The 27,774-nt window shown below is 45.0% G+C and overlaps 2 protein-coding genes across 4 annotated transcripts in view; both read right to left on the reverse strand.

The window, feature by feature from the left end:
- Positions 1-16,326, reverse strand: part of IL34 (interleukin 34) — a 57,095-nt gene extending 40,769 nt beyond the window's left edge. For both annotated transcript variants that reach the window (XM_082676659.1, XM_082676657.1), the window contains exon 1: positions 15,206-16,326. The gene's annotated coding sequence lies outside the window, so the exon portion shown is untranslated. The remainder of the gene's footprint in view (positions 1-15,205) is intronic.
- A 7,060-nt stretch (positions 16,327-23,386) lies between these two features.
- SF3B3 (splicing factor 3b subunit 3) overlaps positions 23,387-27,774 on the reverse strand; it is a 48,208-nt gene continuing 43,820 nt past the window's right edge. For both annotated transcript variants that reach the window (XM_082677524.1, XM_082677525.1), the window contains exons 21-26: positions 27,175-27,300; positions 26,560-26,772; positions 25,956-26,054; positions 25,140-25,283; positions 24,420-24,524; positions 23,387-24,017 (exon numbers count right to left, since the gene is read on the reverse strand). In XM_082677524.1, coding sequence (XP_082533650.1) covers positions 23,877-24,017; positions 24,420-24,524; positions 25,140-25,283; positions 25,956-26,054; positions 26,560-26,772; positions 27,175-27,300 — 828 coding nt within the window. In that variant the 3' untranslated portion in view covers positions 23,387-23,876. The remainder of the gene's footprint in view (positions 24,018-24,419; positions 24,525-25,139; positions 25,284-25,955; positions 26,055-26,559; positions 26,773-27,174; positions 27,301-27,774) is intronic.

Consider the following 27,774-nt stretch of genomic DNA (forward strand, 5'->3'; position numbering starts at 1 on the left):
GACCCAGAGGTTGCCTCTGTGAATCAGCCTCTGAAGTAGCATATGCACAGAGGACAGGATTATGGAAGGAAGGAATAGCTGAATCAATTCAGAATGATTCAGGAAGCTTCTGGGCCCAATAGGGTACCCTCCCGTCCTTTTCTAGCATTCCCCACTTCTCCCAGCATCCCTCATCTCCCCCAGCATCCTCCACTTTTCCCAGCATCCTCTCCTCATCCCGTGTCCCTTCATCTTTCCCAGAATTCCCTCATTTCTCCCAAATGCTTTTTCCCAGGTCCAATCCAGAAACAGCTATCAACAGATTCTCTCATCAACCAGTAACACCTTATTTCACCAAGTCTAATGCACAATGGATTGCAAAATGCACCAATATTTTACGTGACACTGAGAAAGAGGAGGAAAAATCTATCAGTTAAATTGTGATTTGCCATTGATCCTGATTTCAGAGATGTTAAAATGTGGGGAGTGGGGGAAAGGTGTGAATCAGTGGAATATGGCAACACTAAGAGCCCTACTGCATTTGGTGCCTTGTCTGAGAGTTACAGAATGTTTCCATATACAGTGCCTCGCTATTAATGGCTAGTAAGCAGGCAGTATGCCCAGAACCATCTTAGACTCTCAGGGATTCAGTTTTCTGCCCTTATGGAAATCACAGGCTAGTTGGCAGTCTTGGAGGCAGGCTGAGAGAACATATACAGAATGGTTCAAGGCTAGTCTTTATGGACAATAAATGTAATAAGTGTTTGAAGCAGGGATGGATCAAAGTTGGCCAATGTGATCAAAGTAGGTTTCATGGCAAGGAGAAGGAGACTTAAACTAGAGGATGAAGGCTGGAAAATGGGGACAAGAAAAGACACTGAGGAGGGAGAAGTGGGGAGAAAGTGAACAAAGCATGGAGATGAGGCCCACATGGCAAATGCTCGGGACAGCAGGGAAGGTCCCTTGTCTTGGAGCCGAGAAGCGGCATCAGGGTGTCATGGGAGTCTACTTTGGTCAGGCAGGCCAACACAGGACTACAGAAGGCCTTGAAAGCCAAGCAGCTCTTGAGTGTCAGGCAGCAGGGAGCCAGTACAGGTTGTGAGCAGGGGAATGACCTGGTGAACGCACTCACTCAGGGAACACTGATGTGCAAGATGAGCTGGAGGCCGAAGCTGGAGGCCAGGACAACAACCATTCCTCCAAGCCCTGCAGTGAAGGAAGGTGACCTCTAGAGTCTCCACTGGATGTTCATGTGCCTGGCAGGGCCTGGGGGACAGCTCTTCCAGGCAGTTTGAGCCATGCCTAGATGGAAAGGAGTCCTAGACTCTTTACAGAATTGTCCCTTCAGGGCCGGAGCCACCCGGGCATTTGCCTGGTATATTCCCAGGAGGTACAGCTATGTGAAGAATCATCCTCTACTCAGTAAAACTGGTAACACCTAACAGATGCAGGGGCTCAAGAACACATTGCTTACATTTGTACAGAGTGTAAATCACCATATAAGTAAATCCTTTCTGCCTCTAGGAATTAAAGAGATGTATTTGGTAAGAGACACATATGTCTGATACATGCTCACTGATAAAATACTCCAGTTTTTCTGGATTGGTCCTACCTGGCAATTTGTAACAAGAACCATAAAACTAGCTAAACCCTGTGAGGGGGTAACTCCACTTTAAGAGGTGGACGCCTAGGAAATAATCAGAAATGGCCCAAAGCAGTGCCACTTGGGAAGGTGGGAGCCAGAGAACCACCCAAGAACCTAAGAGAGAGGAAAAGGCTCAGCTCAGCCAGGAGGGTCAACATCAGGCACCACCTGAGCTGCCTGAGTGAGGCCTTAACAAACGTGTCAAGTTGGGGAGAAGGACCCCAGCTGTGTGTGCTGCCACCCTGGGTGCTGGGACCCTCTGGAGGCAATGCAGTGTTATTTGGCTTCAGAGCTCCCGTTTCCTCATCTATAAAATGGGAACGAAATTTGCAGTTATTGGCCCTCCGCCTGGTCAGTGGTGAACTATTATTACTACATGTATGACACATACAGATAAGAACAGCTCCACCCTCACTGCAAATGGACACAAATAATTTTAGCTGGGCTGGGGGATGGGTAGAGGGTGGCATATATGTGGCTGCAGGGCGTCCCTTGGCTCCAGTGTCTAAGGCAGACATGGGAAATGGGATGCCAGAGAGCCCAGTGCATGTCTAAGAGTGTCACCTCCAGCCTGGGAGGGAGACCCAGGTGGGAAAGCCAACTTGGCCCACATCTGCCACTCAGACACCTTGATCCCAGCAGCTGACTGCCTCTCCCCGGCTCTTCATCATAACCTCTCATGACCACAGTTCCCTCTGCACCTCTGGGGACACCCTGATCACTCCCCTGGCAGGGTTACTCACAGTATAGATAAATCCCTTTCCTCCTGAGGTCATCCAAACAAGGTTAGACTCGACCCCAGAAGAATGTGTCTAAGAAGAAACCGAGAGGAAACAAAACTAAGGAATTAAAATGCAGCCATCTGGGAATAGGAGGGCTTCCAAGTCATTAATCTGATATGAATCTGGCTCCAGACTGGGCTGGCAGCCTCCTTTAGCTGCCTCCTCACCTCCTCCTCATCTCTACCCATTTGCCTTAGCAAGAAGCCCTCCTTTCAAGAACCTGCTTCTTCTGGCCTTGAGCAGCCTTACCCATAGCTCTTGGCAGGACCAGCCTCTCTGCTTGAGCTCTTGGAGAATTTGGTTGGCCCCAGAGAATCCTCCTTCAATCCTGAGCCCTTCCCACAGGGATAATACCTGCTGGGCAGAGTTTTTGTGAGGAGTGGAGATCTAGTTGGTGATGCCAACTGCAACAAATGTAAGCTCCATGAGCGTAGGACTTCCTTTTGTTCTCTGCCCCATCTCCTGTGCCTGGCCCATCGTAAATGCTCATGGATGTTTGTCAAATGAATAATAAATATAAATATGAGCTTGAGTATGTATTTCAATCTCTAGAAGGACCCACAGAACCTAGTAGCAGTGATTGTATTTGGACAGATGAAAACAGAGTTCTAAGGAATGGGATACGGAGAGGAAGCTACTTTTCACTGTAAACCAATCTTATCTTTTGATTTTTTCTGATTTTTCCCAGCTGCGCGGTGTGTCACGTGGGATCTTAGTTCCCCGACCAGGGATCAAATCCATGCCCCCTGCAGTGGAAGCATGGAATCTTAACCACTGGACCTCCAGAGAAGTCCCTGATTTTTTTTTTTACTGTGCACATATATTATCTACTTGAAATTAAAAACACACCACCAGACTTCCCTGGTGGTGCAGTGGTTGAGAATCTGCCTGCCAATGCAGGGGACACGGGTTCGTGCCCTGGTCAGGGCCGCAGAGCAACTAAGCCCGTGCGCCACAACTACTGAGCCTGCGCTCTAGAGCCTGCAAGCCACAACTACTGAGCCTGTGTGCTGCAACTACTGAAGTCCGTGCACCTAGAGCCTGTGCTCCACAACAAGAGAAGCCGCTGCAATAAGAATCCCACGCACCGCAATGAAGAGTAGCCCCCGCTCACCACAACTAGAGAAAGCCTGCGTGCAGCAACAAAGACCCAACACAGCCAAAAGATTAAATAAAATAAATAAATAAAAACACAACACCACTTACATTAGCACCCCCAAAATGAAATACTTTGATATAAACCTAACAAAATATTTTGAAGATCTACATGATCAAAACTATAAAGCTGTGATGAAAGAAATCAAGGAAGACATAAATAAATCGAGATATTCCATGTTCATGGATAGGAAGACTCAATATTGTTAAGATGTTTGTCCTCCCTAACTTGAGCTATAGATTCAATGTCATCTCAATCAAAATCCCAGCAAGTTATTTTGTGGATATCTACAAACTGATTCTAAAGTTTATATGGAGAGGTAAAAGACCCAGAATGGCCAACACAATATTGAAGAACAAATTTGGAGGACACATACGACCTGACTTCAAGACTTATATAAAGCTACAGTAAACAAGACAGTGTGGTACTGGCAAAAGAATAGACAAATAGACCCATGGAACAGAATAGAGAGCCCAGAAGTAGACCCACATAAATATAAGTAACTAATCTCTGACAAAGGAGCAAAGACAATTCAATGGAGAAAGGATAGTCCTTTCAACAAATGGTACTGGAACGAGTGGACACCCACATACCAAAAAAAAAAAAAAAAAAAAAAAAGAATCTAGGCACAGACCTTATACCTTTTACAAAAATTAATTCAAAATGGATCTTAGACCTAAATGTAAAATGCAAAAGCATAAAACTTCTAGAATATAACATAGGAGAAAATCCAGGTAACCTTGGGTTTGGTAATGAGTTATTATGTACATTAAAAGCACGATCCATAAAAGGAAACATTGATAAGTTAGACTTTATTAAAATTTAAAACTTTTGCTCTGCAAAAGACACAGCTAAGAAGATGAAAATATTTATGAAAGACCTGATAAAGGACTTGTATCCAAAATATACAAAAAACTCTTCAAACTCAACAAGAAAAAACAAAAGAACCCAATTAAAAAGTGGGCAAGAAATCTGAACAGACACCTCACCAAAAAGATATACGGATGGCAAATAAGCATATGAAAGATGCTCAACAACATATGTCACTAGGGAATTACATTTAAAACAACAATGAGATAGCACTATACACCTATTACTTTGTGGCTAAAATCCAAGAAACTTACACTACTAAATGCTGACAAGAAGTAGAGCAACAGGAACGCTCATTGATTGTTGGTGGAAATGCAAAATGGTACAGCCACTTTGGAAGACAGTTTGGTGGTTTCTTACAAGCTAAACATAGCCTTACCATATGTTATGTCCACATAAAAACCTGCACACATACGTTTATAGCAGCTTTATTAATAATCACCAAAAGCTGGAAGCAACCAAAATATCCCCTAATAAGTGAATAAACTATAGTACATCCATACAATGGGACATTATTAGGCACTGCAAAGAAATGAGCTATCGAGCCACAAAAAGATATGAAGGAAGTGGAAATGCATATTTCTAAGTATAAGAAACCAACCTGGAAAGGCTACATACTGTGTGATTCCAACTGTATGATATTTTGGAAAAGGCTAAACTACAGAGATGGCAGAAAGATTGGTGGTTGTCAGAGGATGCAGGGAGGGAGGGAGGAATAGGTATAACACAGAGGATTTGTAGGGCAGTGAAACTATTCTGACATTGTCACAATTTCATTATACATTTGTCAAAATCCATAAATGTACAACACCAAGAGTGAACCCTAATGTAGACTATGAACTTTAATAATGTTTTAATATACTAATAATCATGTATTAATATTTATTCATCAATTGTAACAAACTTACCACACTAATAACACATGTTAATAACAAGGGGCACTGTGTGACTGGGGTAGGGTGGCCATATGGACCTCTTTATACTTTCTCCTCAATCTTTCTGTAAATCTATTGATAAACTGTCCTAAAAAAACTCCCACTAATTATTTTTTAAAAGCTTAAAAATTATAAAATAAAAATTATGTAGTCAATGTTATGGGCTTTGCCAGCAGACAGCCCAGGGTTTAAGTCCCAGATTTTGAACCAGCCTCAGCTTCCTCCTCTGGGGTTAACAGTCACGCCTTATAGGCTTCCAGGTTCCAGAACTCCATTGCTGCAGCCTGACAGTCAAAAATTATGTTGCCTATGTGATTTCCACGGACAGGGAGAAGAGTGGTCTTCTCTTGGCTGGGAGGGGAACCAGGGCAAGTAGGACCAGGAGGCACCCTCTGCAGAGATGTCATCCAAGAAAGGTTTCCCAGCTGCAGGAAGACACTGGAAAGCACCTGGCCCCAGCCCAGCCTCTGCTGGGCCAGCTGGTCTGCTGGCCTCTGTGCAGAGCTGCTTCACTGGGGCCTGGGACAGACCCTCCAAAGAGACAAGCAGGAGGGCTACATAGCCTGAGACCCAGTGCAGTGGAGGTGGGAAGGGGCCTGCAGAGCAAGGCGGGCCACCCTGCTCTGGTGTACCCCTTCCACTATGGGACCGTGGGAAGCCCCTAATCACCTTCTTCATCCACAAAATAGCACTACCCAGGCCCACTCCCAGGGTGGCAGTGAGGGTACCAGGAGGGAGGAGGAGAGCAATCTTAGATGTACGACTTCTCCACTAAGCAGCAAGTGGCATTAATATTACTGCTATCGGATCAGCTACCAATGCAAAGCCTCCAAGGCAGCAATGGGGAGAAAGAAAGATCTGAGCTTCTGAACATGTGACTTAACCTCTCCAAGTCTCAGTTGCCTCATCTGTAATATGGGAAAATTGCAGTTCTTCACCTCCTGGGCTCTGTGTGAATTTGGTGAGATAGTGCCCGTGTAGAGCTTAGCACCCTACCTGGCACGGAGATGTCTTTAAATGGTAGCTCCCTGCATCTTCATAAGGTGTGAATGGCATCCCCACTAACTGGGTCATTCTGGCTCAATCGCCGTCCCTGCCAGGGCTTCCTCTGTAATTCGAAAGACAGAGGAGGCCACCGTATTGCCACCATTAAGGACAGCATTTATTGACTTGCGGGTGCTAGCCTGGGAACTTGGACAAATTGAATCATGTGGACAAGGTCTTGGCACCCAGAGAGCTGGGCTGGAAAAAACTCAGTTGCAAAAAAGGCAGAATGAACTCAACAGCTATGGGAAAGACTTGGAGCCCTGAAGAGAGTTGTCAAGGAGGGTCCTGTTAAACAGAAGGGGGACATTGAGTGACAAGGAGCCTGGCTCCCAATAAGGCCAGCGTTGTCTGCAGTGTTATCCTTGAACCCTGAAGACCCAAGCAGGTGGGGTCTGGCACCGCAGAGAAACCCGTCAGAGTGAGGGGGGCACCGAGGACTCACAGGGGGAGGTGGCAGCTGCTAAATCCCTACCTGTGAAAGTGTCAGGACCCAGGAACTATCAGCCAGGGGCAGGGTGGCAGGGAGTAGGCAGCTTGCGGAGGCAGATTTGGAGACTTCCACCCAACAGAGAGGGCTAGCACCAGACCACCTGGTTTCAAATTCCAGCTCACTGCCTACTGGCTGACCTTGGGCAGGAGATTTAACCCCTGGGCCTCAGTTCCCAGGAGTAAAATGGGGATGACTGTAGCACCCACCATACAGGGTTGTGGTGAGGATCTGAGATCAAGCCGGTTTAGCATTTAACAGTGTGTACCCAGAATAAATGGCAGCAACTATTATTACTGTTGTTTAGGGGAAGGCTGGCAGCAAGCCTTCTCACCTGCCTGCCCCCTCCCTCTTACTTGGGTCCCACCTTTACACAGGCCTGTTACATATAACTTTGCCGACTGGATCACATTAGAGAGGCGCAGAGCCTAGGAAACCCTCTGACTCCACCCCTACTCCATGCAGGAGTCTCCTCTACATCTTGCCCAGCCTCTCCTCACATGCCTCCTCTAATGGGGAGCTCACCATTCCATGAGGCAGCCTGTTCCACATTTGGCCAGCTCTGGTCACAAGTCCTCTAGGCGGAGCTAAAATCTCCTCCCTGCAAACTGCCCCTTAGTGGAAGTGATTTTTTGCCAGGGACTTTCCGATGTCTGGAATCTACCCATCCCACAAATGCTGGGAACCCTCTGAGCAGGGCCTGTCATTCCTCCAGGAAGTCTCCCCTGATGAGAGACTTCAACCCCATCCTGAGCATCTCATACAGAATGGCGCAACTGCTCCCCACAGGGATACACAAATCTCCTCCAATGCCTGGGTCCATGAGGCAAAAAAGTCTTGGATGTTCCCAGATCTGACATTAATAATAATTCACATTCACTTGTCTCACTCAACTCTTACAAAACCCCTGTGAGGCATATACTACTTTCTCCCCCAAGTTTTAAAATTGTACTGATATACATATAACATAAAATCTTAACCATTTCTAAGTGTACATGTCAGTGGTATTAAGTACATTTACATTGTTGCAACCATCACCACCATCTATCTCCAGAAATATTTTCATCTTGCGAAATTGAAACTCTAAATCCATTGAACAATAACTACCCCCGGCTCCCAGCAACCACCATTCTACTTTCCATTTCTACAATCTGACTACTCTTAGGTACCATACATAAGTGGGATCATACAGAATTTGTCTTTCTGTGTCTGGCTTATTTTGCCTAGCATAACGTCCTCAAGATTCATCCGTCATAGCATGCATCGGAATTTCCTTCCTAAGTCTGAATAATATTCCAGAGTGTGTGTGTGTGTGTGTGTGTGTGTGTGTGTATACATACACATATACATATTGTTTATCCATTCATCTGTCACTGGACACTTTAGTTGCTTCTACCCTTCTGCCTATTGCAAATAATGCTGCTACAAACATGGGTGTACTAATATCTCTTTGAGACCCCACTTTTAATTCTTTTGGGTGTACATCCAGAAGTGGGACTGCTGGGTCATATGGTAGTTCTAGTTTTAATTTTTTTAGGAATTGCCAAACTGTTTTCCACAGTATCATGGAAATGGATTGTACCATTTTACAATCCCACCAACAGTGCACAAGAGTTCCAATTTCTCAATATCCCAGCCAATGCTTGTTATTTTGTTTTCTTTCTACATAACAGCCATCCTAATAGGTATGAGAGGGTACAGGGAGAGCCTATGCTTACTCCTATTTTACAGCTGAGGAAAGTGAGACTGGAGAGGTGCCCTGACTTGCCCAAGGTCTCACAGGCAGCATGTGGCAGAGCTTGGATTCAAGTTCAGGCTGTCTAAGCCTGTCCAGTGCTCTCAACAGCTCCCATCCCTGCAAATCCCTGCAGTCCAACTGATCAGTGACCACTCTGGAGCCTCCAACATCCTCTGAGCTCCATCCAGGGAGCCCTGGCCAGGGAGGAGGTGTTGACCTTGGACATACCCCAACCCTGCCCCAGAGTGCTAAACTAACCCCAGCCCCTGGATCGTTTCAGCAAAGGCCTTACCCTGCATGGCCTGCAGAGATGACAGCCTGGAGGCATCCTCTAGTTGGTCCCCTGCTCTCAGGGCAGGAGAGGGGAAGGGGCCGGGGGCTCGCTCCACAGCTGCCTGACGGGCTGGTAGCTGCTTGGATTATCTTGCACGAAAGCAGGGACAGCCCTGGCAGCGCAGGGCAGCCCACAGACTCTTGAATCCGGTGAGACCGGGGCTCTGCAGAGGCTGGAGCGCAGGGTAGGGCCTCTCGGGAGATGAGGCAGGGCACACGAGGTGACAGCAACCTATGCAGGGTCGGGCGTGTCCTCTGCACTGCCTCATCACGCCTGAGTGACTGTGGGAAGCTAGCAGTTCTCCCTGCACCTCAGTTTCTTCATCTGTAAACCGGGGGAGACTAAGTCAAACCTACCAGGGAGCTGTGGACATTAAATGAGCACCAGACACACACTGCCTGGCTGAAGAGTGGGCACCGACAGTGCTGGCCACCACTGCCTCCTCCCAGGCCCATGTGATCCTCCACCTACCCCACACTTGTCCCACCTCTATCCCACACTGCTCTGCCCCTCACCATTGGTGGGCTGGCAGAGCCTTGAGATTAAGTGTCCAGTCCCCCAGGTGACTGTGAGGACTAATACATTTGAATGTGTTAGTTCTGGCCTGATTCCTAGAAAGACAAATAAACACCATAACAGTAATTCCTTCAGGTAAACAAAGACATGGTGACAACGATGTTTGTGAATGCATTATTTCTAACAGTGATAACTTGGTAGCACCTGAACTTCTTCCATAGGAACTAGCTGAATTACCATCCGACCATGCAATGGGATAATACGTGGCCACTATAAACAATGATGGAGGGCTTCCCCAGTGGCGCAGTGGTTGAGAATCCGCCTGCCAATGCAGGGGACACGGGTTCGATCCCTGGCCCGGGAAGATCCCACATGCCGCGGAGCAGCTAAGCTCGTGTGCCATAACTACTGAGCCTGTGCTCTAGAGCCCGTGAGCCACAACTACTGAGCCCGCCTGCCGCAACTACTGAAGCCCACGCGCCTAGACCCCGTGCTCCACAATGAGGGAAGCCACTGCAATAAGCAGCCCACGCACTGCAATGAAGAGTGGCCCCCGCTCGCCGCAACTAGAGAAAGCCCGCATGCAGCAACGAAGACCCAACACAGCCATAAATAAATAAATAAATAAATAAATAAAATTAAAAAGAAAAGAATCTGCCTGCCAATGCAGGAGACATGGGTTCGAGCTCTGGTCCAGGAAGATCCCAAATGCCGCGGAGCAACTAAGCCCATGCGCCACAACTACTGAGCCTGCACTCTAGAGCCTGCAAGCCACAACTACTGCGCCCACGTGCCACAACTACTGAAGCCCATGCACCTCGAGCCCATGCTCCACAACAAAGAGAAGCCACCGCAATGGGAAGCCCGCACACCCCAATGAAGAGTAGCCCCCACTTGCCACAACTAGAGAAAGCCCACGTGCAGCAACAAAGACCCAACACAGCCAAAAAAATAAAATAAATTAAAAAATAGTAAAAAAAAAAAAAAAAAAAGTATAGTATGATCCCATAGGACATAGAGCTGTGTGCGTGTATACTTACAGACCCCTGCTCCTCCAAGTATGGTTTCCTGATCAATAGCAGTAGAATCACTTAAGAGCTTGTGGAGCCTTGGGCCCACCCCAGGCCTTTGTAATGAGAATTTAACAAAATCCTCAGGTGATTCATGTGCAGGTTACAGTTTGAGGAGTGATGAAGTAAGGCACTGTCTGGAGAGTTGCCCAGTAAAATATTATTAGGGAGTGGTTCCCTTTGGGGAGTGGGATTGAGATTTTCTCTTCTTCTTGTGCTTTTCTGAATTGTTGGTATTTTTTATAATAAGCACATATCATAAAAACAATAAAGCTATTAAATGCTTACACAGGCTTAAGATCCAAAACTATAAAACTCCTACAAGAAAACAAACATAAAAAGCTTCATGACATTGGATTTGCAATGACTGCATAGATATGATATCAAAAGCACAGGCAACAAAAGCAAAAATAGACAAATGGCACTACATCAAAACTGAAAACTTTTGTGCATTAAAGGACACAGCAACACAGTGAAAAGGCAACCTATGGAATGGAAGAAAGTATTTGCAAATATGATATGGAGTTAATATCCAGAATATATAATGAACTCCTACAACTCACAACAAAAAAATCAAATAAGCTGATTAAAAAATGGCAAAGGACTTGAGTAGATATTTTTTCAAAGACATACAAATGGTCAACAGCTAAATGAAAAGATGCTCACCATCACTAATCTCCAGAAAAACACAAATAAAAACCACAGTGAGATATCACCTCACACCCATTAAGATGACCACTACCAAAAACCCAGATAATAAAAAGTGTTGGCGATGATATGGAGACACTGGAACACTTGTGCACTTGTGGTAGGATTGTAAAATGCTGCAAGTGCCATGAAAAATAGTATGGAGGTTCCTAAAAGTTAAAAACAGAATTACCATACGATCCAGCAATTCCATTTCCAGGTATATACCTCAAAGAATTGAAAGCAGGGTCTTAAAGAGATATTTGTATACCCATGTTCATAGCAGCACTAGTCACAACAGCTAAAACATGGAACAACCCTAGTGTCCATTGACAGATAAATGGATAAACAAAACGTGGTATATATACAAGGGAATATTATTCAGCCTTAAAAAGGAAATTCTGATGCATGCTACAACACAGGTAAGCCTTGAGGACATTATGCTAAGCGAAATAAGCCAGATACAGAAAGACAAATACTCTATGATTCCATTTATGTGAGGTACCTAAGACTAGTCAAATTCATAGAAACAGAAAGTAGAACGGTGGTTGCCAGGGACTGCCTGGAGGGAGAAAGGGGGAGTTTTTTTTTAATGGGCAGAGTTTCAGTTTTACAGTATGAAAAAGTTGTGGAGATCTGTTTTGTAACCATGTAAATGTACTTTAATACCTTTGAACTATACACTAAAAAATGATTAAGATGGTTTAAAAGTGCATATGAAGAGATGTTAATGATTTGAGAAAGTAGGAAGACAAAGAAGCAGGGAAGTTCTAGCTCTTGGGAAAGAGGGAAAGGCAGATGTGGCAGCTGGGAAGGGAAGATTGAGGAGACCTGTGGGTGACAGATAAAGTCAGAAGTGGGAGCTTGGATGTGGTAAGAGTCCTGGGCCAGAATGTGGACATTCTCATGCTACGACAGATAACAGGCACCCAGAAAGCTTGAAGAGCAGGGCCTGACCTTTCTGAATAGCTGCCCACGTGGCAAGTCCACATCTCTTTGGCCTTTCAAATTCTTCACCTTGACCTCAACGTTGCTAACTGTAGCCACATCCCCACTCATCCACCTCTTTGTCACCTGAGATCGACCCAAGGGGAAAGTTCTGGCTGGTTCTCCAGGCGTTGGCTATTGACCCCTTCCTGGCTGAGATGCACAGACAGAACACTCCCAGCAGCCCCTGGGAAGTTTGGGAGGTACGTTCCCAGGATGTCCACAGCCCTGTTCCAGGGCACACCATCCCCCAGCTGTGGAACAGGGCCCTCAGGCAAGCGTGCAGGAGAGTCGGAGCCCAGAAGCCCCCTGGGATTGTCACAGGGCTAGAGGCCACAGTTCTCGGACTTCCATGGAGCCTCTCAGGTTCAAGGGGTCAGTCCAATTCAGACAAGATGCCTCTTCCTCCCAAGGCCAAGGCTGGGTCATGGACAGCCACCATGGACAGTGTTGCAGGGGTGGGGGGATAGGATGAATGCAGTCTCCAGAGACATTTTGCAGACCTCCAAAAGGCAAGAGCTGTAAGAAACCTGACTGCCCTGAACTCTCAGCTGAGGCAGGAGAGGAGACCCTGGGTCTGATCATAGAAGATCTGGGACCAGAACCCCAGAACCCTGGGCCCCAACTTGCAGGCCAGGCTTCCCCAGGCCAAGTCTGTCTTGAGAATCCCACTCTCTGCAATGATTTATCTTGGGTACCATCAAAGCCCCTGAAATGGGGTGGAAGGCTGGGGGCATTCCAGGCCTCGAACATCATCCTCTACCCCCAAAGCTGCCAGAACAGGCATCCCCAAAGCCACTTAAATCCCTATATACTTGAGACGAAGTCCAAATTCTCACCTGACTTTCAGGGTTCTTCAGAATTTGGTCCCCACCACTTCCTCTAATCTCCCTTTGCAGCCCTCCTGAACTTCCCACCCTTTCCCAAATGCCATTGGGCTTTAGCACTTGCTACTCTCGCTTCCTCCCCATCTCTGCCTAACAGATTGTTCTTCCTTCTTAAGGAGGGGGCTGTCCTGAAGTGCCCAGGCAGCTGCAGTCAGTCTCCTCTGTCCCTTGGGATGGGCTGTACACCTGTACCAAGAGCAGGGAGCCTGTGTTATATATTGGGTTGGCAAAGTTCGTATGGAAAAACCCGAACAAACTTTTTGGCCAACCCAATATCTCTCCCTAGCTTCCAGCACCATGACCAGCCAGCCCGATAAATGTTTATTGACTGAGGCAATGAACATGAGTTTTCTGCCTGTCTTTTGTGGCTAATTCTAGTACTTTCTCAAAGGCTCTGGAACATGGCCTTGACCTTCCACAGTAATGGGCCCGTAAGTGCCAGCTGCTTTACCTATATTATCTCATGTAATTCTATGGCACAGGTATTAACATTCCCATTTTACTGCTGGGAATTTGTGCAGCCAGGTTAGAACCCAGCCTATGCGTACTCCATTGTGCCTCCATGTGGCCTCCCAGCAAACTACCAGAGTGGGGAACAAAAGGTGTGTCCACAGACTTCCAAGGAATTCTCCACTCTGTCCAGTGATCCCTTAAACCTGCCCTTTGAGGAAGGTGGCTAGGAGATGGGACGGGTGGCATCCAGATCTGATGGCAGGTGGCTGAGTCTGGGGGACCTTTGGAAAGAGGCTGATCTAAACTGCAAGTTCCCTGATGCCCAGTTCTCCAGCCTTAGCACAGACAGGGGTCCAAGTTAAAAAAAAAAAAAAAAAAGAAACAAATAACCTCTAACAGGTGGCTGAATTAGAAGAGGGGAAGGGGTCAAAAAAGGCACTTGAGATGACTCTCAACTCTACCCAGCTTCTAAAATTGCCCAGAGAAAGCCCCAGGTTCGAAAGTGTCTTCCAGGGGTGCTTATTAAGCACCAATGTTGTTTTACAAATACTATCTCTGCCTTTCCTGTACCCCTAAGGAGTTTTATAATCTGTATTTTACATGTGAACTAATTGAAGTCATTAGGTGAGAGTTCAAGGTCAGGCAGCTACGCATACAAACCCAGGCTAGCCTGCCTTCAAAGGCCAAGTCTCAACCACTGCGCTAGACTGCCTCCATCCCACTTCCTGAAAAATCCAGAGAATACAAGTTACCCACCCACTCCCTCATGCCATCATGGTCCTGAAAAGTATTATGAGTGAGCTCATAATACCATGTGTAACATGAGCTGAGCTACATAAATGTTCTTGGGTTTACCTCAAGTATTTATTCTGGATGGAGAATAAAATCCAAGGAGAGATTAAAAAAAGAAATCTAAAAGACAAAGTTATTTCCACAGAGTTGTCCGTAAAAGTCAAATTATTAATTGCAAAACACCTGGAAGCAATCTAATTTCACAATTTAGGGACAAAGGCTGCATATCCTGGAATGGGCTTGTTAACGTGGCAGATACCACATGGACTTTAAAAATCACAGTTAGTTGGTTTATGTGCATTTATTAGGATAAATGCAAAGTGTAAAAGCAGAACACTTCATTTTAATTTCAGAATACCAACTGAATGAGGAAGGCTCATGTATGCCATTCTATTTTTTTCTTTCCATTAAAGAATTTTAAATAAATTTTTGATAGGTAATTCATGTACATAATTCATGCACATAGTACATTAAGGTCTAAGGAACTAAAGCAATATCCAGTGGAAGAGCCCCCAGTAACCCATGACAGCCATTTAAGAAAGTGGGTTTGTTGAATTACAAAACTCAGAAGGGAACGCAGAGAGAAGCAACTTGCTTTATGGTTATTTGGATTTTTTTTCCTACAAGGCTGATGAAAGCAAAGGTTTAAAAAAGAAACCCAGAGCAGAGAATTCACACCACTTTTCTGACACATATTTAAGAGCTTCTTACTGGGACTGTGTTTTTCAAGTCTAGCTCAAATCCCTCTTGCTGTGATCTGTGAAGGAAGGAAGCAGCTAAGTTGGGGTGGTCAAGTCAGGCAAAGAAAACCATGTGAGAGAAAATCGACCCCTTTCTTACCTGTTCACATACCAGGATGCAGTTTTCTAGGGCTTGGAACAGGTACCTAGGAGCTGGGGGCAGTGGGTGCCAGGTGGGAAAAGCTGTGGCTTCCCCCAGCCCACAATCCAGGCTTCCCGACTGATGGGAAGGGCGGGGAAAGCAGGCCACCGCAACTGACTCAGAAACTGGAGCCAGCAAGGGCGGGGCAGGGCCACGTGGCCCCAGCCTGCCTTGGAGAATGGAGTAGGAGGGGGCCACAAACCCAGACGATCAGACCGGAACTCTTCTGACCAAGTGCGCCTGGCAAGTTAACGGTGGCAAGTTAATGGTGGGAGTCCGCAGAACCAAGTCTTGGCTCCCAGGCAGGCTAGGTCGTTTTAAGGAGCTACCCCAGCTCCTCTCCAGAACACGTTTACTCTAACAAAAACCCTTCTACAAAACTTAATAAAACTGGGTGATGTGGTAGTGACTGGGGTACATGTGTACATAGGGGGACAAACATTAGATGGAGAAAAGGCCTTTGATAAATATCATCAGTGTTGAGGACCAGTCAATTACCCAGTCTACAGATGGAGACATGAGCCCAGAGAGATGAAGTATCTAACCCAAGATCACACAGCCAGAGGGCTTCCCTCCTTACATGACTTGGCCTGTTCTGGTGTAATATGTGATCTGGCACAGCACTTGTGGGAGTTCCTGATGACATGAAAGAGAGATCCTTTGCTCAACCCGATCTCCAAGGACAAGGGACACTCTCACTTTGCCTGCGTCAGAGAGCTGAGAATGGTTCTGCTAGCACAGTTCTGTGGGAACTTAAGGGGGAGCTCCATCTCTAACAAGCTCCCTGATGTACTTAGACTATATTTGGAATATTTAGGGGTGGGCCAATTCCCCAAGGGACCCTTTTTTTTTTTTTTCAGCTGCACTGCATGGCTTGCAGGATCTTAGTTCCCTGACCAGGGACTGAACCCGGGCCACGACAGTGAAAGCGCCGAGTCCTAACCAGTGGACAGCCAGGCAATTCCCTCAAGGAATCCTTTAGTTCCCCCACCAGCAGACAAATAGAGAGCAAGGGACAGGGGAAGGGGCTGTGCTCAAAGCATCAAACTACCCAAGATAGTTTGCATGTTTCCCTGAAAGTAAGCACAGAATCCTTTACTAAGGAGTCCCTTATTAACATCTAGGATTCCACAGCACCTGGTTTGGGAAATGCTGGCCTAGAAGATGTTAGCATATCTTATTCTGAATGTCAATGCCTGGCAAAAGTAGTTGTTCAAGAAGTTTCCCGAGAAATGGTTTCTCAGTTGGACTGACAAAACCAGATTCCTGGTTTGGCCAGCAGGACAATAATGCCCACACTGGAATGTACTATGGCTAATTTCCCACCCCTGTGCCCAAGGCCGTGACTACACCGGCCACACCGTCAGCAAGGCCTTGCTGTATTTCTACCAAGCTGATTCATAGTAGTCAAGCAGCCCATGGGAGGGCAAGTGGGGTGGAGGTGATACGGGTACAGCCACAGCATATCACTGGGGTCTCACAGAAGTCTGAACAAACTCCACTGTGCCCTCTCCGGGACCTCTTGGCTTAGAATGATGCCCCTTTCTTTCAAAGCATCGCATACAGGGCTGCAATTCGAGATGGAAGTGGCTCCAGTTCTCCCAGCGCTTTTGGATCCAAGTTCTGTGGCCACACCTCCTCAGACACCCTGGAAGCTCAGTGGAAAGCACTTTGCTGTTACTACATCCCCTAGTAACAAGAGGTTGGTCTTATTCTCCCATTTTACAGAAAGGAAGCTGAGACCAAGCTTAGAGACTGGTGAACACAGGTCATGTGACTTCATATCCAGTGTTCTATGGACTTCACTCCTACTTGGCATTTGGCAGATGGGATCTTGTTTCTGATTGCTTTATGTGAAGTCGCCTTTCTCCAGTTGCAGCATCAGCTCCTTAAAGGCAAGAGATTCCTCAGTGTGCCCTGTTAACAGCACTAGACCCCCTAATGACTCACAGTAAATGCTAATACTTTTCACCATCACATGTCACACTAGCTTATACACATTTACTCATGACCCCAAATTATTAACTTGTAAAAACTCTCCTCAAATGGCCTAATCAAAAGCAACTCTCATTCCCTGAGATTTTGCTTGCAGTTAGAAAAGGGTAAATTCTGCCGGGTGGGCCTGTGGGATAAAAATCTGAGGACCAGACTCTAATAGACAGAGGCGGGGAACTGGGGTGGGTTTGCCTCTGGGATTACAGCCAAGCCTGACTGGGTGCTGACAGAGCTGCTGGAGTTAGAGGGTGAGCTGGGGCTGACAGGGGCCTTTAGCTACATCCAGTTGAGTCTCCCATCCTTGTGTCTCCTATAAACTTGGTGTTTTCTTTTGCTTCATTTTAAACAAGAGGCAATGTTCCCTCATTCTCCTGGAAACCACCTAGTGATTTCCATGTCTGATTATTATTACCAGATTGTGAAATATACAGATGCCCAGACACCCCCAGCAGAGTAATCTGGAGAACAGAAAAGCCACTGCAACAGATTTCCTAGCTTCCTGACCAAAAATCTTTGGCTGTCTACTCTCCACCTCCTCATTTTTCATACTTGGGACCTTCTGACTTTTCCCAGAAATCCCAAGGCTGTGCCTGTTTTATCTGAGAAAACTAGAGACATGGGCCTTAGGATCCTGTGAAATTTGTCACCAGGCTCTCTGGCAGACTCAACGTCACCACCAGACTCAGAGGGACAGAAACAGCATGCCAAGTTACAAAAACTCCTGGGTGTAGAGCAGATATTCAAGGAGGTAACACACAGTAGGTGCTCAGTAAATATTGGTGGAATAAATGAATGTAGCACCATCTTCTAGTGTATTAGGCATATCTCTTGATGTTGACTTTCAAAGCTTCTATAGAAAAGCTCTTGGTGATGCTAATGCAGAGTGGTGAAGGGGATTCTCTTGAGTGCTGTGTAGTCTGTATCTACTGATTTCAGTTCACTCAAACTTCATACAAGGCCCACACAGTGGGTTATCAGATCCCCAAATATAAATCAGCCACTGACCACAGAGGTGTTTCTTCCCTACCCATACACCCCAGACATCGTCACCCATGTACCCCAGTCATCTGTATCCCTACATTGTTATTTTTTTGGACAAGGTTTGACTTCAGCACCAGAGATCTGGATACAGCCCTTGAATATATTTTAAGGGTGCAATAAACTTAAAATATTCACATACAATATTCCATATTCAAATGAGCAAGTGGATGATTCACACAAACACATGGCATTTCTATTTTGAATAGAAACAGAATTTAGGAATTAAAAAAAAAAAAAACTGAAAGCCAGGTTGATTCATTTGAACAATTCTCCCAACATTTCTGGCTTCCCACTAATAACCTCAAGAGAGGCTGCAGTCATGGGAGCAGCATGGATTCTGGAGACCAGAGCTCTCCCCATGAGGTAAGTGAACCCCAAGAGTCTTTCCCAGCCCCAGCAGCTGTCTTGCTAGCATTAAAAAAAACAAAAGCCAACATTCCATCCACAGTCCAACTTGAACCCCCCTCCCCCAAAGGAATGCTATTCATAGCAAAAGATCTTCCAAATGAAACAACATCTGTGGAAACTCCACTCGTGAGGTCAGGGAAAAGTTGAGGCAGCTAAAAACTTTTCAGTACTTTTTTAGACCCAAATTGCAGAGATTTAACAGCAGCAGAATGGGAGCAATCCTAATAACCAAGAGCAAATGCCTTGGTGGGGTGGCCTTCCTTCTCAGTTCTACGGCAGCCTCTAATGTGTTTTGCAAAACAGGACAGAGTTCTCCATTTACCTGGTTGCACAACTAAACCAAAGGAGTTGACGTGGTCCCCTTAACACTTATACAGATGGGATTTGTAATTTAGCTGTATCCAATCACTAAATTTTATTAAACACTTTCTGTAGGTCCTACAGCAACAACTATGAACTAGACAAAACTGGTCTCAACATATTCAAGCCTAATTCCTTGTGCCTGTGCTCCTAAAATTCCACTTGTCAGCGCCCTGTTTTGCAGAGAACAAGCAAACCCACTGATATGCGAGCAAGCTCAATGGTGAAAATTCCTGGATACACCTAAAACACAAAACACAAGCAACAAAATAAAAAATAAACAAGTGGGACTACATTAGACTAAAGTCACACAGCAAAAGAAACAAAGTAAAAAAGACAATCTATGGAATGGAAAAAATTATTTGCAAACCATATCTGATAAAGGGTTAATATCCAACAATATAAAGAACTCAGACAACTCAAAAGCAAAACACAAAAAATCCAATTAAAAAATGGGGCAAAGGACCTGAACAGGCACTTTTCCAAAGAAGATATATGAATGGCCAACAGGTACATGAAAAGATGCTCAACAAAACTAGTCATTAGGGAAATGCAAATCAAACTACAGCTAAGTCCTCTGTCCTTCAGGTGAGCTAAATCACCTCACCCCTGTTAGAATGGGCATCACCAAGAAAACGAGAGATAAATGCTGGTGAGGATGTGGGGAAAAGGGAACCCTTGTGCAGTGTTGGTGGGATTGTAAACTGGTACAGCCACTACAGAAAAGAATATGGACAACCCTCAGAAACGTAAAAACAGAACTACCTCATGACAGAGCAATTCCACTTCTGAGAATGTAGCCAAAGGAAATGAAAACACTAACTCAAAGAAACGTGTGTACTCCCATGTTCATAGCAGCATTATTTACAATAGCTAAGTTATGGAAACAACCTAAGTGTTCATCAACAGATGAATGGATAAAGAAAATGTGTGTGTGTGTGTGTGTGTGTGTGTGTGTGTGTGTGTGTGTTTGCAGGACGGGATAAATCTTGAGAGCATTATGCTAAGTGAAATAAGCCTGACAGAAGAAGACAAGTTATTGTATAACGTCACTTATATACAGAATCTAAAAAAACAAAACCAAAAAAGGAAACTCACAGAAAAAGAGATCAGATTTGTGAGGGAAGGGGTGGGGAGCAGAATGGGGGGACAGGACATCAGAGCAAAGTGGTCAAGATATAAACTTCTAGTCATAAGATAAATGAGTACTAGGAATGCACTGTACATGATGACTAGAGTTAACACTGCTGTATGATATATATGGAAGTTGGTAAGAGAATATCCTAAGAGTTCTCTTCACAAGAAAAGTTTTTCTTTTTTTGCTTTTTCTTTTTATTGTATTTGAGATGATGGATTTAATTAAACTATATATGTCAAACCATTATGACGTATACCTTAAATAGATACAATGATGTATGTCAATTACATCTCAATAAAACTGGAGAAAAGAAAACCTTTCCAGCTGTGAGAATTCAGAGAAATCAAATCCAGAGAAGCCCCCTCAGTTATGGAGCTGAAATGCTGTCTGTATACCCTTCAAAACTTGTATCTCATCCAGCACCCATTTGGCCACAACAGAGAACATGACAAAGTCAACAGACACATCAAAAGTAAAGCAATGTAAGGGGAAAAGAGAACATCACTGTGATGTGTGAGGGGTGGGAAGGGAAGGAGATCTGCATCCATGGTGACTCCTAAAGGAAAATGGAAGACTTCACTGTGCTGATCCAAGCCCCACATATTAAGGGCTGGGGTTTGGATCAATAAGAACCTACAACATGCTGGGCTGACTGCTGGGTGTTTTAGGTATATGCTCTCATTTTATTGTGACATCAATCCTGTTTATCTCCATGTTATGCACGAGAAGCCAACTGGCCTGACCAAAATCGTGGATCTAATCAGGGGCAGAGACTTGACTGAACTCAGGCCTGTGAGTTCATGTCTAGACTTATTTACAAATTCCATTCCAGATTTAAGGGGGAGACTCCTAGGAATCTGTATTTTTTATTGAGTGGCCTAAGGGATGATTTTCATGATGAGGAAAATTTGGGGAAAAAAATAAAACAAACATACAAACACAATTTGTACTCCCAAGAGATACAGGGTCACTGACTTGTTGATGAATGTTGGGATTCTGAGGAACTAAGATGCTGTTTTAAGTCAGGTTGGGCTACATACTTAGGGACTTCTGTGCAGCGTATATTACACCTCTCCTTTCACTTTCTACAGTTGGGGGAGCCAAGGCTCAGAAGTTTTAATGGCTTGCCCAAATTCACTCAGCTGTTATTTGGCCCAACCAGATCAGACACGTTGCCTGATTCTAGTTCTCTTTCTACTATAAACATATTTGGCTGATTATTTCACATGTATAAGCCTCCTCTCCCCTACTAGAATGTCAAGTTCAGCTGAGCGAGCCTTGAGAATTTCTCACTGTGCTTAGCACGATGCTCAGAATATAAGCTCATGATTTGCTGTCCTCTATCAGATAACATTTTCCAATACACACCCATATTTCTCTGACAATTCCACTGAGTTTGTTATCATTTTCCCCAGGAATGGAAGAGAATCTTGTAATACACTGGAAGCACAAGATGATGATCCAATGTGAAATTCACCCTTGCCTGGCCTACCAGTAGCTCTCTAGTGGAGCAATAATCAGATGACCACACATTCCCAGTTATGGTGTAAGATCTAAAATTAAGGTCCAGTATCTCATGCTATAAAATCAGAAGGGCTTCAAGTGGCCTAATCGCCAAACCTTCCCTCCCCACTCTGTTCTCATGAATGAGGTTCCCTGGCTAAACAATCCTCTGTACCAAAGGACCAGGCACAGGTCCTGCCCACCTCTGGGGAGGTTTCAGCTCCTTGCCAGTCTGTGGGTTTATTCAAACAAGCCAATCACAACTTCCCACAAGAACAAGAGAAGTTCCACCCTCTTGATATTACAAAGCCTGCCTCCCAAAGCCCCTAGTTGTTTACTGGGTTCCTGAATGCAACCCCCATGTTGTCTAGCATGGATCGCATGCAGTATCCCTGAGTGACGTGGTGTCTTCCTCCCCTGGGTTGGACAATAAACTGCTGTCTACATAATAAAAACAAAAAAAGGGTGGCAATTCCTGATTCTATACAGAGATCAAGTTTTCCGTTCTTACATAACCCCCCTACTACTGTAGGAAGAAGTATTTCAGGAGAGAGCCTAGGAACAAGGAGCCACTGCTCAAATATCTATGCTGAGTTTCTCATACTACCGCACATCAACATCATACAATCAATCTGACAGGCTAAATGGAACAAGTGGGCGGGGGGCACAGCAAAAATGAGCCCTGGAATCAAACTATGCAAATGTAATTCAAAAGTACTGTCTACTATGTATACCCATGAACTGAGAAAATGAAGTGTCATTTAGGGATTCAATTCCTGGCAAAACTCAGGTCTCTACTGACTGATCCAAAACCAAGCTGTGATTAAAGAGATACACAGTTCCAGGGATAGCATCAGGAACCCTCTCTGCACTTGGAATGTGGGCTGTTAGAGGTCAAAGATTATATCTAACCACCTCCATTCCTGACTCTAACCCAGTGCCTGCCAGAGAATCTGTTCAATGGAAGTGCTGAGCACACAAACAAAAAAGGGTTTTACTCTGTGAAGTACTCAGAAAACAAATGACTCAGGCCTCTCCATGTTCAATGAAGCTGACGGATTACCTGGAACATTAAGGCTTCCCATACAGTTTGACGTGGGAAGGCTGAATTCTCAAGTGTGAATTGGAACATTTGACACTGGGTCACTTCCAGCTGCTGCCTCCACATACTCCAAAGGCCCTCCAGAGCCCACCTAAGATGTCTGTTGAAGACAGGCCTCCCCGCCCCCGACCCCATTACCCATGTGCCTTTAAAAAGGGACCACATGTACTGACTTTATTCCCAAGGGCAGGTTCTTCTGTACTTACTGATCCTTCCTAGTAGACAGATGGCAAATGATCATTTCAGGAGCTGTGGAAGTAAAAGGAGCATCTATTAAGAGACTAGGCAGCTGGAATTCATGCCAAATCCTTCACTCTAAGGCTTCAAAGTAGAAGGGAGCTAAAACAGGGAAGAAGAAACCAGCCACCCTTCCTCACTATCCAATGGGAAGAGATATGGATGACTATATAATTATTATCAAGCCCAAGTTTCATCTGCATAGTAGAAAAGACTAGAGAAAGCCAAAAACCATCACAGAGTTGGGAGCATGAGGCCACAGGGTGCCAGAAGTCCAAGTTGGTAACTGGAAGGAGGACACTCAGCTCTTCCTGCTCCAACTTGGGCTCCAATCTCCCACCTAGATTCTCAGCAAAGACACATGGACACCAGCCACCTTAAAAGCTAGGTTTGTATTTCTGGTTAGGTTCCAGGGTGGCAGAACTCCGGAGTTGTACTATAGCCAACCTGGTCCCCATCTCAGCTTGTCTCCCACCTCCCACAAAGATAACATCATACAAAACTATATTTACAGAATAACCAGTTAAAAATTAAGGGTGTATACAAAAGTAGAGAGCAGAGCCAAAAATATCAATGCGAGAAAGCTCTGGGAAAAGGGACACTGTATTCCACACCGGAACCTGGGGGCAATGTATTATGTACCAGGCAAGGAGGAGTGTAGCAAATCTCAGTGCCAATTTTAGGGGAAACCAGTCACTCCAGGGGAAGAGTGGATGGGGAAGAGCTACTAGCTTTAATATTACAAAGTCTTAATTATACAGCCACCCTTCTTCTGTCACATGAATTCAGAACCAGGTGGTGAGGGAAATAAGGTCTCTGAAAAGCCCCATAGGAAAAGGAAGGGCTCAGAAGGCGTAGCGAGTCCGGATGTCCTCAAGCTTCTTGGACACCTCAGGTGGGGTTCGGTCCAGTTCCTCAGAGACATTCTTTTGTTTGTTGGGCTCCATGGAGTTGAATTGCTCACAGAGATCTCCATCAATCACATTCTAAGGCATGAAAAAATGAGAGGAAGAAAAAGGTTAGATGCCCAAAGAAAATGGCACATGCTAAAGCAGCAACTTCAAGGAAAGCATTTTATTCTCCCTCAGAAACCTGAACTACATTTACAGAGCCAGGAATACTATTCTAAGTTGATCCTTAGTAGCCAGAGTTCAGATTAGCAAAACTGGGTGAAAACTTTTCTCTGGCTATGGTCTGCCCTGAGGGAAGAGGTCTCTGAATATCACTAACTACTCCTCTCCCACATTACTGCCTCCATCAATCCACATCCTCAATGCTCCTTCATTCAGAACTGTTCCGATTTTTAAGGGAGGGAGGCCCAGAGAAAAAGACTGGTTAAATATGCTGAGGATCCCCTTTTTCAACTCGAGTTTCCAAGAAAGACCTACCTTAACAGGGAAGTAATAGGAACGAAAACTGAGGTGGTCTCGCCCACAGAGAGGGGGATGCTCGGACCGGAGGTGCATTTCCACATGCTGGAAGAAGTCATGGTCCTGGCAAAGAAACAAAGAATCTGTCACTAAAAGAAAAAAGTGATTTCAACTACTAGTCTACAGTTTCCAAAGCACAATGAACAGAGAAGCTATTGATTTTTACCACCAAGGAGATGTTAAGTATCTAATTGTTCCTCATGACCACAGGTTCTCCTGCTACAACAAGATAGCTAAAAAGTGAAAGAAAACCCCTTTGTATTTGCAAAACATGAGAGAAAACACCATATGCAAAGAGTGATTTGTAAAGTCAGATTCCTAACCACAGCTTCCTTGGCAGCAATTACATAAACCAAATCTAGCCAAACCAAGAGCTGACTCTAGGAGGCATTAAGTGCCCAGTCCACACCAGCCCATCATTCCTGGTCTGTGGGGTTTTGTTCTGGGGCTTCAGCCTCTGACTAACCAAACCCTGGTACAGTATAAAACCAGATGGCTTTCCACAGGGGGGAAAAAAAATCAAGATTCCTATCTCCCCAGGCACTCCTGTCACCTTATAAAAATTGCACAACACTCCTAGTTACAGATGGAGACAAAATGGATTGCCCTCTTAGGCAGATTTAGCACCAAGAAACAACCTTGGGAAGGCAAAAGCCAGACCAGTGTGGAAGATGTCACCTCATGGGATGTGAACGGGACAAGGATGCCAATTCCTCCTGACAAGGTGGTATAGACAAGCGATTCTGAGCCTCCAGGGATCAGCGTGGTCTTCTGTAACGAAAGTACTGTCTCGCCCACGTGATAGTTCATGATCACTTCTGCCTGCAAGTTGAAACCAGAATAGTGACTATATGTGCCCTCAGGAGCATGTTCTAGATTCCCAAAAGCAAACAGTGCCTCCAAAGGCCAGATTTCACCACTTTCGGAAATTCAAAAATTACTAAAATTTAAAAATACTTTGAAATGTCCTTAGCATTTACTTAGAGCTTAATGCCCTCACAAACATGCTGAAGTTAGATCATTTTTTATTTATAACTACAAAACCTTTTTGTTAAATTATCAAGTCTGCAAAAAGAAGAAAAGAAAAGTATAAAAAACAGCAATCTCTAGGCTTGCCCTCTAAAATGGATCTATTTTTAAAAGTCCAGAGATACAGAAGTATATGTCTACAGGAGAAGAGTAAAGCCCAGGGCATACTTCAGAGAAGAGCTGGTTAGTATCTGGAATGAACCTGTGCAACCATCCTTTCTAAGGAACCCACTATGCAGAGATTTATACTGCTAAAATGTCTCAGAAAAATTTCTCTTCTATTGTCATAAAAATGGGATAGTAACTTGGTTACCTTGTGTCAAACCCACCATGCATGGGAGAACACTCAACATAGTCACACGCACTGTGGATAATTCACTAAAGAAATGTTTCCTCGGTGAGGGTCATGAAGAATGTGCTACGCAGGCTTGTGCCCCTCCTTTGTGGTCCCTTCTGCAATCTTACCTTCTGAGAGGCCCCGTTGAGCAAACCCCGGTCCCACAGGGCTTTGTTTCCAGTGGGATCCTCATCCACTTCATCATTGGTGTTAGGTGGGAGCCTCACCTACAATGAAGTGACACAAATCACAGGGCTGGGTCCTGAACCTACTCACCTCGGTCACCAAGCAACGTTTGCCCCAGGTCCTTGCACGCAAACCTTGGGGCCCCGAGTTTGGCAGAGGCCTGAGCCCAAGTCTCCTGCACCTCTTCTGATGTCCGAGGAGTGACGAACTCAAAAGCAAAAAACCCCAAAAAACTAAAGAGCAAAAATGGAGACCACAGAACATAAACAAGAAAAGCCAGACTGGGCTTTAAAAGATAAGCCAAAATTTTGGCAAAAAGTAAAAATAAATATTAGTCCTTAGCTCAAACTAAATCTATCATTATTAAATCATGTTGCATGGGGATGAGGGAGGTGAATGGGGTGTGGGTAGGGGAAACTTAAAGAATTTTATACCCATTTTTACTTTCCATATCAGAGATCACAGTCTTGGGTAATTGGCTTTACCACAAACAAACTGGGTCAGCTTTCCTATACATCACTGTAACCCAAGTAAACATCAACTTACGACACAAATGTTGCCAAACTTGTCTGCCCCAGCCACAGTATCGTAGTCCAGGAGGCTAGCTGTTGTGACCCATCGGGGGTAGGTATCATCAGCAAAGATGATAAGCTGGTTCTCATTACGCTTGTAGCGAACCCAGATGAAACTTTCCTGGACATCAGATACAATTACCCTATGTCCAATTGTCTGGATCCCAGAGATGTAATTGGCGATATGCTGGGAAAAACAAGGACAGCAATGGGTGTAACCTTGGGGTGCAGTATCAACAGAAAGTCCAGGTTACCATGACTGCAGCATATATATGGTCTGAAGAATGGCACACACCAAAGAAGAGGAGTCAGCAAGGAGTCAGCAATAAATTCCTAGAAGGTGGGAAAAAGAGCTAACTGGTTTTAATATAGTGGAAATATATGCCTGTCACAGTTAAATTCCTTACAGAAGCAAGGAGAGAAATCTGGCTTTTAGTGTAAAGAAGTCAAGAAACCCACCTATTCCTCCCCTTCTCAAGTCTCAAGGGCCTAATTCTTAACCTGGCATTGGAAGACAAAGAAGGTCCTGATAAAGACATATCATTCTAACAGTTGCTGTCCACCACCCCACCAGGGTCTCCATGTTTACCTTGTTCTCACACTTTCGGAGTAACTTCTTCTTTCCCAGGTCATAGACTCGCAGAAGCTTCCCCACACCAATCAACACCCTCCCCTGGAATGGGGCAATGGCAGCAGGGACCTCTTCCACTGGAGTCTGTGAGAGGAAAAACAGGTGATGCAGCTATTAAAATATACAGCCATACCCCCTCAACCCAAAATGCCTTCTACAGGCATCTGTCAGGAAGACAGACAGCAAGTGATCACTTTTTGCGCAGAGAAAATAAACCACACATACAACAGTCTCTATAAAACAGGGTGTTTGGGTAAACACTCCACTTCCCCAAGTGGATCAATGCCACAAGTGAAAAGAAGTCCTGGTACCTGATGAACACTTCAGAACCCATGTGAATTCAACTGGCACCATTAACTAAACGTGAAGCCTCAATATCAGAAAAGTGACTGTGGGACATGGAGGGAGGGGAAAGAAGTGCTAGTTTAAGGGACATCTTAGTTGTAAGGGAGACACAATGAGTTTAGCACAAAGAAGCCTCTGCGAAGTAACTACTTCCTAGAGAACACTCCCCTTGTGGGACGCCTGGAGAAATCACATTCATGTGCTGTCAGTGTG

Source organism: Grampus griseus (assembly GCF_964374135.1).
Source record: "Grampus griseus genome assembly, chromosome: 19".
In the NCBI taxonomy this organism is placed as follows: Eukaryota; Metazoa; Chordata; class Mammalia; order Artiodactyla; family Delphinidae; genus Grampus; species Grampus griseus.